This window comes from Dipteris shenzhenensis, chromosome 30 (genome assembly GCF_047967505.1).
Source record: "Dipteris shenzhenensis isolate YYH24624 ecotype China chromosome 30, Dip_SZ_1.0, whole genome shotgun sequence".
Classification (NCBI taxonomy): domain Eukaryota; kingdom Viridiplantae; phylum Streptophyta; class Polypodiopsida; order Gleicheniales; family Dipteridaceae; genus Dipteris; species Dipteris shenzhenensis.
The window spans coordinates 48,877,917-48,893,264 of NC_141625.1; the positions used below are offsets into that span (position 1 = coordinate 48,877,917).

General features: G+C 42.9%; 1 protein-coding gene across 1 annotated transcript in view; it reads left to right on the forward strand.

The window, feature by feature from the left end:
* Positions 1 to 4,435: 4,435 nt before the first annotated feature.
* The window catches only part of LOC147882253 (nucleolar protein), a 55,874-nt gene continuing 44,961 nt past the window's right edge, over positions 4,436 to 15,348 (forward strand). Inside the window, exons 1-6 of the mRNA XM_087401768.1 lie at positions 4,436 to 4,643; positions 4,724 to 4,891; positions 4,986 to 5,151; positions 9,908 to 10,027; positions 10,144 to 10,277; positions 10,395 to 10,554. Coding sequence (XP_087257894.1) covers positions 4,503 to 4,643; positions 4,724 to 4,891; positions 4,986 to 5,151; positions 9,908 to 10,027; positions 10,144 to 10,277; positions 10,395 to 10,554 — 889 coding nt within the window. The 5' untranslated portion in view covers positions 4,436 to 4,502. The remainder of the gene's footprint in view (positions 4,644 to 4,723; positions 4,892 to 4,985; positions 5,152 to 9,907; positions 10,028 to 10,143; positions 10,278 to 10,394; positions 10,555 to 15,348) is intronic.

The window sequence follows — 15,348 nt, forward strand, 5'->3', positions numbered from 1 at the left end:
GATCTACCTCGTGAGAGGCATTGAAATCCTCTATCTGACTCGCAGAGAGTGGGTTTGATACAACTTGGTATGCATGCATCTCTGCTTGGTTCGCCAGTCATGGCATTCAGATGGACAGGCTCCCTTCTTCTCAATATAGCATGGATGCACCCCCCGAGTTGATTCCACGAGATGGGATTAACCACATCATACAGTTAGACCTCCTCCAGCTTCACACACTTTGGACTTGGGGGGGACCAGGATTTCCCCACCAATATGTCCCACCTAATACGAGATCTGAGGGCGTTACCATTGCCTTTTTCAGGAGGGACATGGGTTTGGCCCACTCTCATGACTAATCCACTTCTAGGATCAAATCTATATTGGGCTCTACCTAATGGAGATGCGAAGACACAGAGAGACACTACTGCGACGGATCAGAGAGGAGCAAGATGCAACCACCATGTCACAGGACACTGAGGTGGACCGAGCACAGAGGCATTTGAGTCAGCTCCAGGGCACTCGGGAGTAGAGGAGGAGGAGCTAGCTGACATGAGAGATAGATGGGTCAGTAGAGGGAGTTGACACGACACCACTATTGGACAAGGGTCACGGGGATCTCACATGCGGCAGGAGACCAGAGCACACACGATTGAGGTTAAACCTATCTCAGCTCTTCTTAGAGGCGATGACAGAGACGTGGCATTACACTTGACATAGCCCATCGGATCCAGAGATCGAGGAGACCACGCCCCCACCATAGAGCCAGGCAGCTCGACAGATGCAGATACGTGAGCTCTATGTGTCACACCAGAGAGCTATCATGGAGCCTGGATACATGGAACCAGATCATGTTCTTGGAGCATTAGCCCTGAGCGCCTGACATGCGTTACACACTATTTGGCTTTTTTGGCCTGACTTGATATGATGTACTACATTAGTATTTCAGTTTATGTGTTTTCTAGTACTCACACTGAGGGCCTTAGCGAGCCCTTTGCCCTAGCCCACTATAGCTCGTATGAGTTTACTTTGTTTTTGGACTTTTGTCCCATAGGCCCGCGAGGCCTCCCGCGGACGTTAATATCTCTCTCTCTCTCTCTCTCTCTCTCTCTCTCTCTCTCTCTCTCTCTCTCTCTCTCTCTCTCTCTCTCTCCCTCTCCCTCTCCCTCTATCTCTGTCTCTGTCTCTCTCTCGCCCTCCCTCCCTCCCTCTCTCTCTCTCTCTCTCTCTCTCTCTCTCTCTCTCTCTCTCTCTCTCTCCCTCTCCCTCTCCCTCTCTCTCCTGCTCTCCCTCTCCCTCTCCCTCTCCTTGTCTCCCTCTCCCTCTCTCTCTCTCTCTCCCTCTCCCTCTCCCTCCCCCCCCCTCTCTCTCTCTCTCTCTCTCTCCCCCCCCCTTTTCCCCTCCCTCTCTCCCTCTCCCTCTCCCTCTCCCTCTCTCTCTCTCTCTCTCTCTCTCTCTCTCTCTCTCTCTCTCTCTCTCTCTCTCTCTCTCTCTCTCTCTCTCTCTCTCTCTCTCTCTCCTCTCTATCTCTCTTTGTGTGCTAGCTTCACTATGCATTGTCCACTCCTGCTACTCATACGCTTCCTTATGCCACATGAAGGTGATGCTCCTCTAGCCATCTAGAAAAGGCAATTGCTCCGCATACCTAGATGAATGAAGAGCCATGGGACAAATCAGCAAAACAAACACACCACCAACATTGGGGTTAACACCATGTTTCCTTGTCTATTTTTAATCTTGACAACACCCCATCGCTCCTTCCAAGCCAACAGCTCAAAATGTGCTCCCACCCATGGCCTCCAACACCTTGCCCCCATCGACTCGACTTCCCTTTGGGGTTTGGACCATGAGGGCTCAATCCAGGCTAAGTGTGAGCGAACAATAATCCCGAACACCTATATGCAAGGAGATCACATGTGGATACTCATGAAATATCTACATGTGGTTGAGGTGGCAATCCAAGTGGTGCCAACACTTGTTTGATGGAATCAAACCTAGAGCACATTCTTGAATTCATGGAATAATATTTTGAAGTTTGAGATATAAGGAAAAAGCAAAACTCCTAAACAAATAATCAAATGCTTAATACTTGATTGTCAAATGCTTGTATGATCATGAATGGAAAGACTATCATAGTTTCATCTAGCAAAGCTCAGGGACTTGAGATGAGACACACACACACACTGAAGAGGGAGAGGGAGAGAGAGAGAGAGAGAGAGAGAGAGAGAGAGAGAGAGAGAAGACAAGACAGAGAGAGAGAGAGAGACGAAGAACGATGAGGGAGTAATTATGCTTTGAGAGACACGATGGTTGCCAATCGACACACTTGTGGGAATGGGAACCATTTGAAAATTCACACAATTGCATGTGAATTGACTACCAAGAGAAAGTGCCAAACCGCTTATATCATGAGGTAAGAACTATAAACGGAACTAAGTTCCTCTAGTTTGGCTACATTGGAACTAACTTCACCTAATTCGATTACATGATAACCAAATTTATATAGTATGATTACATGATAGCTAGATACATCTAGCTTAGTCACATGGTAACATAGTTCATCAAATTTCTTACATGGTAACTAGCTTCATCTAGTTCAAGTACACGATAACTAAGTTCATTCAATTGAGCTACTCCCAAACCATGGTCCACCAAAACCATAGTTTTACAAAACTATGTGCTCAAAATTGTGGGCTTCAAGTTACAGGCTTCATATTATGGCCTCCCAACTAGTAGGCTAACTATGAGACCAAGAAGTTGGATAATGCACCTAGATGCTACCAAAGGGCAAACCTATGATTTTCCCCCTACTCTTCTGAGCAGTTCTCCTTGAAGTAACATTATTGATGGGGAAAATACACTTCTCTTTCTAGGACTTCTCTTGGAAGTACCACTATTGATGGGGAAACTGTACTTTCCTTCACTTAGGGTTCCACACGAGCCTAAGCTTGCATGCAATTGAGAACTACGTGTGGCTACTCATAGAAATGGTCGCTTGTTGAGTAAAGGAGAGCACGAACGTAGAAGTTAGTGTGCTACAACATTGTGCAGATGGACATGAAGGCGCTTAACAACAAAGATCACTAGTAGAAAGGCAGCATGAACAGAATGAATAGAATTCCAAGTTTGTAAAAATGGAGAAAGATATCATAAACAGAATGGATAGAATGCCAAGTTTGTTTCACAAGGGCTTGTAGCCCATTATTGTTATAGGTACCTGTCACGTGATTAACAAAGTACAAACTCTCATGATTGGAAGAATTAGACTCTCTCTCCCTCCCTCTCTCTCTCTCTCTCTCTCTCTCTCTCCCTCCCCCTCTCCCTCTCCCTCTCCCTCTCCCTCTCCCTCTCCCGTCCAAAAATGTGGCAGCAGCTCGCAACAATGCTAAAAAATAAAACCACGCAGGAACTTGATGTTACCACAAACGTTAAGCCAAAGCACAAAGTCTAGCCTTGGAATGCAGATTTGGTGCAAGCTGATGCAATTGTTGGATAATATTTGGAATGGCAAATGTGAACGTTTTGGAGCAGCTGTTCAATGCAATTTTGGGATGCGAATCAGAATGTTTTGGAGCAACTAAAGAATCACAATAAAGAATCACAATTTAGAGTAGTAGCGTGGAGCAGAGCATGAACACGATTTGGAGCAGCAACCTTGACGCTTTGGAGCACTTGGGGGTCATGATTTGGAGTTGTACGTTAGTCCATTAGAACAAAATTAAGATGTAGGGCTTCGTTTTTTCAAGGACCAACGACATTGTTGATGAGCTGATCAATGCAAGTTACAAAAGAAATAACTAAAAAGGTTTTGATGACTTTTGAAGCTTGCCACTTCAAAAGTAGAGTGCAAGTAAGCAAAGTAGCGCTGAGGAACGACAAAAGAGTTGGAGAAAGAGGCAAGCATACAGCCTATATAGTAACATTTTCTTGAACAAACAAGGAAGCAAAAGTGCGCCATATATGGAAAAGAAAACCAACCTTTGGAAGCAACAAATGTGAGAGGATTTGCACGTAGAGATGCCTTCAACCAGCAGCTTTGATAGAGAGCAATCCATTGCAGTCCTTCATTCAACAACAGACTTCATCGCTCCACAGCTTGGCGGGAATAATGCAAAGAGAGGGTCCCTCAAACCAGTTGTCACTGGTTGTTTGTAGGGGCACCCAAGCTTAGGCAGGCAGGACTCCTTGCCCACAGAGAGAGGATCGACGGGCAGGACGTGGCATCCAGGTTGGAGAGGTGAGAGAAACATTCCATGGCGGTGTGGAAAGGAAGATTTGGAGGTGTGTGGAACAAGTCAATCTCTAAGGTTGGACACACTTTGGTGTGTAACCAGCCTCATATCTCCAATATAAGAAAGCATGTCTCCACACAAACAAAATCATGCCCATAATTAAACTAATTACCGGTAACTTTTTCAAACCGGTGTCTCAAGTCGTGCCCCCATTCCCCAGTAACTCCAAATACGAAGGCCTTCAGTTCCCTAAAACCCTGAACCTCCGGCGAAGGAAGAACTGTAGGCAGCATGGCGGACACTCCCTCCCTCGTCGAGTTGAAAGTAAATGAGTTGCTCAGGGAAGTTCGAGTGGACTATTCCGCAACAGAAGCTTTGGAAACCGCATTGGCTGCCATTCGTGCATGCTTGCTGCAGATTCCCGAGCATCAGGTTTTACGCTTCTGCTTTGGTATCCTTCTTCTCACTCCCTGCAAGGTTTGGGATCTCATTAACTCCTTGTCTCCTTGCAGGTTGATGCCTCCTTAGCACCTTCTTTCGTGGAAGACCTCGGCGTTCCTGTTGAAAAAGCGATGTTTAAATTCAAATGTCCAGACGTTGTAGAAGTCGTGGGCAGTTTCGCAGCGCAGACGATGGCCAAGCCCCTGCAGAATGTCGATCTCGCTATTCGTATGCCTAAGGTTGGTTGTAGTCCTTCTTGTCTATTGTAGCCTTGAAAGTTTTGTTTTGTCCTCGCCAAGCTTCTTTCTCTCACGAGATGTGTATGGTGAGCAGAGTTGTTTCCGTGAGAAAGACTTCTTGAATCATCGCTACCACGTTAAAAGAGCGCTGTATCTGGCAGTTGTGCGGAAACATATCTCCGGTTGCTCTGTTGTGCGTGGCACTAAGTGGGCCTTGCTGCATCATGACGCCAGGAAACCTATCCTTGTAGTTCATCTAGGTCAGTTTCTTACACGCCAATCAGCGAACATCACTGTCACATACTTTTCTTGGTTGAGATTTGACGTTTAACACACAGGATTCTACATACTTGAATGCAATTGAATGTGGGTGCTAATGAATAAAGGAAAGCGACTTGCACAGAGGTCAATTAATTTTGCATCTCTTCTTTATACACATTTGTTTAGGTTTTGAACTCATTGTTACCATTTGCTAAATTGGCAAACCCCCTACTCAAGAAAAAATTAATTTTCTACACATTAATTGGAATTTAGAAAGGGGGCGAACACAAGAAGGAATGAACGTAGGGCTCTTCTCATTATCGATTGGGTTTTATGTAAGAAGTATAAAGGAAATGGTTGCTATAGGCAAATCCCCATAGCAGAGTGCTCCTACTGATCACTCTACCCTTAGATCTGTTAGAAAACAAAGGTGGAGGTTACTTGCTATAGACAACGCTCCCCGCAGCAGAAGATAAACAAAGAGATAGCTCAGGAATCACACAGGGCTGAATTCAAATCCAACTTCTTTCCTTAGTACACAGTGTAGAGAGAGAGAGATGTGTAGACAGTAAATGAACTGTGCTCAAGAGTAGAAACAATAATATATATTTGTCCCAAGATGGACCAAGACCATATACCACAATATGCCATCATCTATCAGCAGGGTGCTGCCAAGATGTGGACCCCTGTGACTCCAAACACTACCTCCTTCAGCCTGTGTGTTCTCCTAGAGCTTTAGTAGGATGCTTGGTGGTCAATCCTTGCTGCTGCTCGTCCTGGGGATGAGTGTCCACCGTTTGCTGCTTTGGAATTGCCTCCAACCTCCGAGAATATGTAAACCCCAAATGCAGGGTACTGCTCTTCATTTGTTAGGTGATCTGCAGGCTGTACTGCCCTGCTAGCCTCCCTGCTCACCTGGTAGACAGCCAGTACTTGCGGTTTGGTAGAATGGATACGATAGACGGGTCTTTTATAGGCTTAAGTCCACCAACTTCATCCAAACTGGACAACTATGCCCAAGCAATGCTTGATAATCCCGAGTAGGTGACCGGGGCAAAACATGCACCAGTTGCTGCCCATAGAAAAGGGGAGAATACTCCACTAATATTTGGTTATATTGCTTATCCGCCATTGTAATTTCAAATAGATACATACGTGTATTGTAATGGACACACTTTTTTTGTGTGTGAATATTTTGTTGCTTTATATTACACAGGAGCTTTCCCCGAAAGGAGAGCTCAAAAGTACATCAACTGAAAATCTCAGTATATGACAAGTGTACATCATAGTCTATATAATGAGTCTGTAGACAATCAAAAAAAGATTGCTACAATGAGCGTCTGAAAAAAGGGAAAGTGGAAAAAGTAGGATCACCAAAGACTTTATGGTTTTGATCTTTCCATAGAGTCCATAGTGCTCAATAACGAACCTAGAAGAAAAATAACTCAAACTCTTGTCTGCGTGGGTGAATCCCAAAAATCCAGAAATGCTTGCCAAAGGTAGCAGTAGAAAATCTAGTCATCAAACGCTCTCGAAGAAGACCCAAAAAGTCTCTGGTGTGTGGACAATGCCAAAGGCACAGATTCCTGTGGGGCCAAACATCGGTGACAAACAACAAGAGCAATGTGCCTACATGCTAAAAGCTGTCCTGATGGAAAGACCTCCAGCATCACCCGCCACAAAAAAAGTAGTTGTCGAAGAGGAACTTTGGATTCATGTGCCAGAGTAGATTTGCCTTCTGAGAAACCCAAGGTGGGGGTAAAAGAACCTTATACAAAGAAGGTACCGTAATATGGGATAATCTCAGAGGACGGGCTGATGATCCTGGGGAATGCAGAGTCCAATCTTCAAGCTTGTCTTGAAGCTCAAGTGGAGGTACCGGTAGAAAGGGCTGAAGCATATGAGCAATGGTTTGCCATAGAGGGCGATAATGCACCCCTAAACCATATTTCGTTGTGGCCAAAGGAAAAGGTATGATGGTAACATCAATATGAGTGGATCCATTTGAAGCTAACAAGTAGGAATGTCTAGATTCTTGTAAAGCCAACGGAGGATCAAAGGCCTTCTACCAATTTATACTTTCAGCCCTTAAAGAGTTGCTCTGTAAAGAGTCGCGGCCATGGCATTCCAAGTGTGAAAGGATTTTGGAGACCAAAGGAAAGCCTTTGATCTTGCTGCTAAGTAAAAAATCCCACTGAGTGGGCTCCCAATAACCAAAAGCAGAGGGGGTAATGTGTGAAAGCAAAGAGCGCATCATGGCAGCCCAAGGTCGATCATCTTGCAGAAATTGCAGCATCATTTTGCCCTTATGAGTAAGGATATGCAAATGAATGTTGAGAATATTTAAACCCCCATGCATCTTTGGCGAGCAGAGACATTGCATTGAAAGCAATCTCAAACCTTTTTCCGGCCATGTTTAGAACGCCAAAAAGTTTTGATAATGGCTGACCTAAAGAATGTAAGGTATGCCTTGCCAAACATGATCAAAGGCAATGAAAGCCAATAGTCGGTGGAGATGGGGTTGTAGCCAATGAAAGCCATCTTTTGGGAGAGGCGAATGCCATGTGTCTGTAGATAGCGATCAAACTTGTGGGAGGTGAATTCCCCACCTTTTTAAGAATGAATCAATTTTACAAAGTGTCAGGATTCCTTTTCCACCAATGAGATGCCACGTATGGAAGCGATTGAAGGCTTGATGTTGTGGGAGAGGAAGTAGATCCAGGAGAAGCGACTGAAATCGTCAATAAGGAGGAGGAAATAGGTAGATCTGCCAAGTGACATAACTGGCATCAGTCTAGATAGATAGTATTCCAAAAATTTCTTCAATTTTGCAAGCACCCAGCCAGTTTGTTGACGATAGGTAATCGTCCAGCCCAAAGGATAACCAAGATGACTATGCCAGTCTTTAGAATGCAATGGCAAGAGCTTAGATTTCTGAAAATTCACATGTAGACCAGCAGCCAGGTCGTATAAAGATAGAGCATGCATAATTTCCAAACCATGCAACATGGTTGTAGCCACAAGATGATCCATGTATTGAAGCATTGGATGCGTGGCTATCGCATACAAAACAACGCACTAAGTGGACATCCTTGGCGAACCGAACAATGGAGAGTCCAATTATCAGAAATATACCAAGACAAAATACAGGCAGCTTTACTGTCATTATACAACCAGTAAATAACGTGTTGCATTCTTGTGCCAAAACCCGAAGCTTACATAGTCTGTGAAATGAAATCCCATTGAACTGTGTCAAAAGCTTTGGCAATGTTCACCTGCAGCAATAATACATCTTGCTCCTGTATTTGGCATATTCTATCCCAACATAGGCATTTGCAATATTACTAGTGATATGCATGCGAGGAACAAACCCATATTGGGCAGGATGGAGACCATCATGTAAATATCCTTTGATGTGATCTATGACCATTTTGGTTATGGTCTTATAAATTACTGGTATAAGAGTGATAGGTCTCCAAGCAGCCAATGATTCACATATTTGCTTCTTTGGAAGAAGCTTGACAAGCCCTTTCTTCCATGAATTTGGCATTTGTTGGTTTTGGGAAGCATAATTGACCATTTGTAGCAAAGAAGACTTGAGAATATCCCAAAAAGCAAGGAAAAATTCAATAGTTAGGCCATCCCATCCTGGAGACTTCCATCTGCCACATGATTTAATTGCATTAGATAACTCCCTTGCAGTAAAAGGTTCCTCCAGCTCCAAGGCCTGTGCAGGAGAAACAATTGGAGAGACATGCTGTTGAAGCTGTCGCCGTGCAGACAAAACCTTCTATGAAGGGAGATCCACATGCCCAAACTGTCGAGTAAAGTGAGTGACACAAGCAGCAGCAAGTTGTGATCGAGAGGAAGTCCAACAATCATCAAGCATAAGCACTCGGCAAATACTTGTAGACTGCCTCTTGTAATGCAAGCTTTTGAAGAACTGTTTTGAGGAACAACCTTCACCAAAAAAGGCTTTTGTCTTGCTCGTCTCCCATTTAGAAAGCTTCCTATGATCATTACATTGTAGACAATGTTTTGCCTGGCATAACGACATGCTTTCATCCAAAGACAAAGGCTGAAAATGACTAAGCTCAGTCAGTGTTTGGAAAGTGTTTGTATCGTGCTGGAGACACATGCACGCATGCACATGCACGTGCGCACACACACACTTACACAGATATTTATATCTGTTTGTTTGGTTTGAGCTCCCTGTACTCTCCTTGATGTACTTTTCCAGGTTTGTGCCTCGCTGATTTTGCATTTCCTGTCTTTTTTGAGAATTATTTCTTGGAATACCTTATCCTGGCCTAATTTTTTAAGGATGTGCCTACTTTTTACATTTGAAACACGATCTGTCCAAAATTAAACGCCGGTGTTACCTGTGGAAGATTCACAATCATGGTTCAATGTTAGGTATCTGATACGACAATTATGGAATAGCCTCCAAAAAAGTGACTTTGCAAGTGTGCTGGAGCATGGTCATGTATGAAATAGAAATAGCCTCCAAAAAAGTGACTTTGCAAGTGTGCTGACGTGTAGCTTAAACTCATCACAATAGCACCATCATCTTTATTTTGATGAGTTGAAATGTAGGTCATGCCTCAAAAATTGCTATAATTGCGAGAAATTAATTGTTTTGCTTTTTAGCGGTTTTGACTAGGTTTTACAATGGCTTACATTCTATCTACCTAGTCTTTGTTCTTGTGTCTAGCTTGATTTCATAGCAAGCATGCTGAATTGCTGTTGCTTCAGGTTGTGAGCTTGATCCTGACTCCAACTTTGACATTCACTTACTGCCAACCATTGCGTTGGATGTTTTTGATACTTCAAAATTGGCTCCCTTTCGAAGCAATGTGAGAACAGTTCCACCAGGTCAGATGCTATTTTACTTAGATTTTATGGTGTCATGGTCATTTTGGTTTGGTATATTCTTCAAGGCTTTGCATTTGAGGTGTTGGTTGTGCTTATACGATTATTTTTCAGGACAGAAGTGGTAATAGGAGCCACGCCTCACTACAATTCAAGCATTTTAGAAGATATAGAAATGCAAAAGCACTGTTCATTTTTGAAGAATGCAGTCTCAAAACTTGAAGGCCTACGTGACACTATTTTGCTATCAAAGGTAGGGAGGGAGATGTTATTTGTGGAGATTAACAAATTTTTTTGGCTTGCTCCAGTTCTACATGTAAGACTTTCGATTTAAGGTTAACTGAGCCTTTTATTTCCTCTTATGATACAGGTCTGGATGCGGCAGAGAGGATTTGCATCTGCTGCTGATAGTTTAAATGGTTTCCTTATGTCAATGCTGCTGGCCCACCTCACAATTTATGCAGGAGAGGGGAAAATCACAAGCAATATGAATGCCTTTCAAATTTTTCGAATCTGCATTGAAGCAATTGGTAATTATATACTACATGAACTTTCTAGATGACGATCAGGACAATATGGAATTATGGCACAACCAGAAAGAGAATCTAATTGCCAAGATGACACTAGAAAGAGAATCTAATTGTCATTATGAACAGCTGTTTTCCAACCTCAATCATGTTTTATCTTGTGTTAGTATAGAGGATTTTTGAATTTGCAATGAAGTACTTCGTCATTATATTATACATGAGTTTTCTAGATGACTATCAGCATGAATATGGAATTCTGGCACAACTAGAGAATGTAATTACCAAAATAAGTTACAACACTTCCCTTCATTATAAACAGTGGGTATCCAACCTCAATGCTCTCTAATCTTGTGGTAATATAGAGAAAGTTGCAACATTGAATTTACCAGCATGAATGAAGGGGATTCTCACTCTTTGGCAAAGCTGAAAGAAAATAAGTTTGCATGCTGTATTTGGCTTTTTGTGCAATTGGGCTAATGATTGATTGCTGTACCTTCATGAACATAAATAATGTAAGAGAATCTAGCTTCATTGTCACTAATGCAGTCAACCTCTATCTGCATAGCTTCTTGCTTTCTCTTATAGAAATTGGTTTTGGTTTCGTATGTGAAGATGCTGCTCCATATGCTTCCCTAAGTCTAAGGTCCTCATTAATGAATATACAGTTTTGTTTATGCCTCCTTAAAAGGGGAAGAGTCAAGCAATATTATCAGCTATGCTATGTTACCGGGGCTGGATAAGAATTATGGAGGAATACTTGGGAGCTAGCCAATGGCTTTTGGAAAAGTTTGTTGAAACATTAGTTGGAGGGAGGGGTTGATTAGGTGAGAGGAGGGGAGGAGCTAGGAGAAGTCCAAATTGAGTTTGGAGGGGGTGATTTCAGAATAGCAGCAAATGTATATACTTAATATAGGACGATGACATGCATATGATAGTTATCAATTGGCAATGTGACACATGTCAACGATGTAGTATGGCTTCTTGTTGTTGTAAATATTGTAATATTAAAGGTAGTTGCCAATGCATTACTTAATTAGGAGGGTTAGGGTCACTTTTCCTTCTAAGGTTTCCCCTCTAACCACAGCTAGTGGTTGAGTTAGCAGCTGTCTGAGTTTTAACTCACCCTAGGTGGGTTTTATCATGTTGATAGCCCTCTTGTGTCTCATTCTTGCAATCTCAATTCAGCTCCACGTTTTTGAGCTTTCTCCATCTTCAAACTCTCATTGTTGGTGTTAGAGCAGGCTCTTCCTCGCTCTCCATCCCCTTCCTGCTCCATTCCAAGCTTGGGAACTCAATTCTGCACACTTTTGTCGCGACGAACTGCATCTGTTGCGAGAGTCCCTGCTGTCCAGCATTGTTTTGTGCAGCGGTCGTCTCCTACAGCTCTTCTGGATCTAGGTGACCAACTTGGAGGTGTTTTTGTAAAAGGTGTTGCTGTTCGGGCTGTTTCTGCAACAGGCACTGCCGCTTTTGCAGATTTCGACCTGTTTTTGTACTTTGACTTGTTTTGCTGCTGTTTGAACTGCTGAAGTAGTCGCCCCCCTTCTGGAGGAGTTTTGCTACAGGCTGCCTCTGTTCTGGAGGATTTTAACCTGTTTGCTGCAAGGCGCCTCTGAACCACTTTGTAGATTCAAAGTTACAGCAGCAGGTTTAGGTCAAGTCGCCTCAGCTTGTGACACTAAGGATTTGAGGTCATTTTCAGATCAGTTTTGGCCTGTTCTTACTGGCCGTTGTGCTTTTGGAGTTGACGCTTAGCTCTTTTGGACCCGTTTCAGTCAGATTTTTTCAAGGACAACTGAAGGTTTGCACTCTTGGATGCATATCAACTCCTACATTTCATAAATTCACTGTTTTGACGAAAAGAGAATTCTAAAAGAGTCATTTACTGTTTGATGAGCCAAGGTATAGCTGAGGGGATCAAGTGTGCTTCATTTGGAGCAATTTTTCAATCACTGTTGGGACTGTTTTCAAGGTTTTTCTGCTCTACATCAAGGATATTCACCAGGCCCACATAGATTTCAGTGAGGTGGTGTTTTGCTCCAGCCAAGCATTGGCTTGTTTGGGCCAGATTTGATTCTCCTTGGTACTGTTCAAACAGTCCATTTTATTAGTTCAGAACTGATATTTTTATGAAGCTGAGTGACAGGGCAGCCTTCATAACTACAGTTAAATGTGGCTCGAGATTTATCCCAGATCTTCACGGTGGTTTTCAGCCATCTACTCCTATACTCATTGACAACTATAGTGCTATTGTTATGGCACAGAATCCTATGTTTCACGCACGCACGAAACACATTGAGATCCATTATCATTATGTGAAAGAGAGGCTACATGCAGGAGAGATCAGTTTGATCTACTGTCCCACACATTAGAACATTGAGATCACTCCTTCTACACTAAGACATTGTCACTGCAAGGGTTGTTGGAAATATTGCGATATTTAAGGCAGCTAGCCACGTAATGAACAAATGTGTTTTCTAGCGAGGTGGTCATAAGACAGTGTACCATTGTATTTGGACGGGTTTGTCAGGGGCAAGCTCATCTCGTCTCAGCACAAATGACCAGGGAGTCTGCTATGCCTTTTAAATTCAGTTGTGATATATGCTAGTTTATTTTGCCCTTAATATTTGGGTTATTTGAGGTTGTAGGAATTTACCTAGCATAGGGAAAAACAGTTTTGGTTTTTAATTTGGTATGTGCCTTGTTGGTTATATTTTTGGGAGTTGGCCTTTCAGTTGTAGATATAGTTTTAGGTGGTGGGGTTAGTATTAAAAAAAAAAAACCCACTCAAACTCAACCAAACCAGACAAGGTTAAACTTCTTAGAACTAAGTCTCTATGGATAAAGGCAAAGCTATAGCAATGGAAGTTGAAGAAGAAGTTTCTAGGGTGGATCCTGTAGAATCGGGTTTTCGGTCGGGTTTCTGGCCAACCTCGCCCAGCTGCCCAAACACTATTTGGTAGAATTGCTTTATTAGAGGATGCCTTACAACAGATTCTGGCTCAGCAACTCCAAGCAAACGTAGGGCAATCGGAGCTTAGAAAAATTGTTCACGGTATGTCTACTAGACCATCTCATGAGGAAAAAGGTAAAGCTCCAATGGAGCCTGAAACCAATGTTCATACGGTCGAGCCTAAGAGAGCTAAGGTGCCTAATATTGCCAATTATAGGCCAGAAAAATATTTTGGTCAGATGTCTGACCGTAGTTCTGATGTCACTGAAACTCAGTGCACAAATGGAAAGAGGCTTTCGCCATTTGTGAATTAGGAATGACATGAAGAAAATCCGCGAGGCCACCCGCATGTTTAATGAGGTAGCGGATAGATGGTGGATAAAACAATAGAGGGAGTAGTATTCACTTCTTAGGAGGGGTTGAAAAAAGAATTTAGAAAACACTTCTTGCCACCTGACGAAGCGTTTTGAGCTTGGGATTAGTATAGAAACCTTCGCCAGAGAAATTTATCAGCGGCTGAATACACCGATAAATTCAAAGAAAGTGTAATGAAAGGTTATGAACCTCTACCTCAGTCGGTGCAGGTAAAAGATTTTATTTTCCAAGTGAATGATAGAATTAAGATGGAAGCTTGGGCTAAGTACGTGAACACTCTTGATGAAACAATTGCCATAGCCTTGAACTATGAGGATGCCAAAGGAAACATACCAAGTGGGTTGTGCAGGTTGGAACTCCTTCTAAACCAAGTACCACCGTTGGGGTGAAAAGAAAAGTAACTTCAATGGCAGGTCGAGCTTGGTTGAAATCTTCTTTGACCCTAGAGCAAAAAGAGAAAGCGAGGAGAGAAGGCTTGTGTTTTGGAAAGATTGTCCACGAATCAAGGATCGTCGGATGGCTAAGATGGTGTGACGTGGAGATGGAGGGAAGTCCCAGAGCAGAATATATGCAGATTCAGCTAGTGGGATCTTCTCAAAGGTTAGTATCTGTTTTGTCATGCGTGTCTGTTGCTAATCTAGTAAACAGTGCACCTGATAATATTCTATCAAAGCCCGCAGCAACAGGGCCTCGAGTAGTCTTATGGGAACCCATAAGTGATGTACCTTCCTTATTGGATGGCGCCTTCTTCTTTGATGTTGAGGTTTGTTGTTTACATGAGGGGGTGGCTGGCAATGGTGAGGCTTGATGTTTAAAGGAGGGGATGGCTTCATATGTTGAGGTTTCCTTTGAATCCAAAAATATGATTCAAGTAGCTAATCATGACGTCATTGTGTTGTTGGACTCAACGTCAACGTATAATGTAATTAACTCCAAGCTTGTAAAGAGGCTGAAATTAAAGACTAGCCCATTTGACTATACATATACAGTCAGGATGACAGATGGAAGTTCAACTGAAGTATGGGACCAAAGGGTTACCGAGTTGGAACTTCGAATTCATGACTATGTGGAGAGGTGGATTTCAAAATGACTAGGCTTGCTCATGCATATATAGCCCTGGGTAAGACTTGGCATTCTAAGAAGAATCCAGCCATAGATTGAAAAAAGCATATTTATCAATTCAAGATGAATGACGTGTTGTATGTTTGGCGAGGTGAAAAGGATTTACCTCAAGGACTAATAGTTTCGGTTATGAAAATTCGAAAAACTCAAGAAGAGTTTTGGTTTCTTTGTACGGCATCGGTAGAGCTGATTGAGCTAGCACTGATGTTATCCTAGATGGGGAGATGGCCAATTTGATTGATTAGATAGTAGAGAGTTCTCTGACTGTTTTAGGGATGAGTTGCCTTATGGATTACCTCCAGAGCGGAATGTTCAGTTCTCGGGGGCATAATTATAAATAGGCCTCC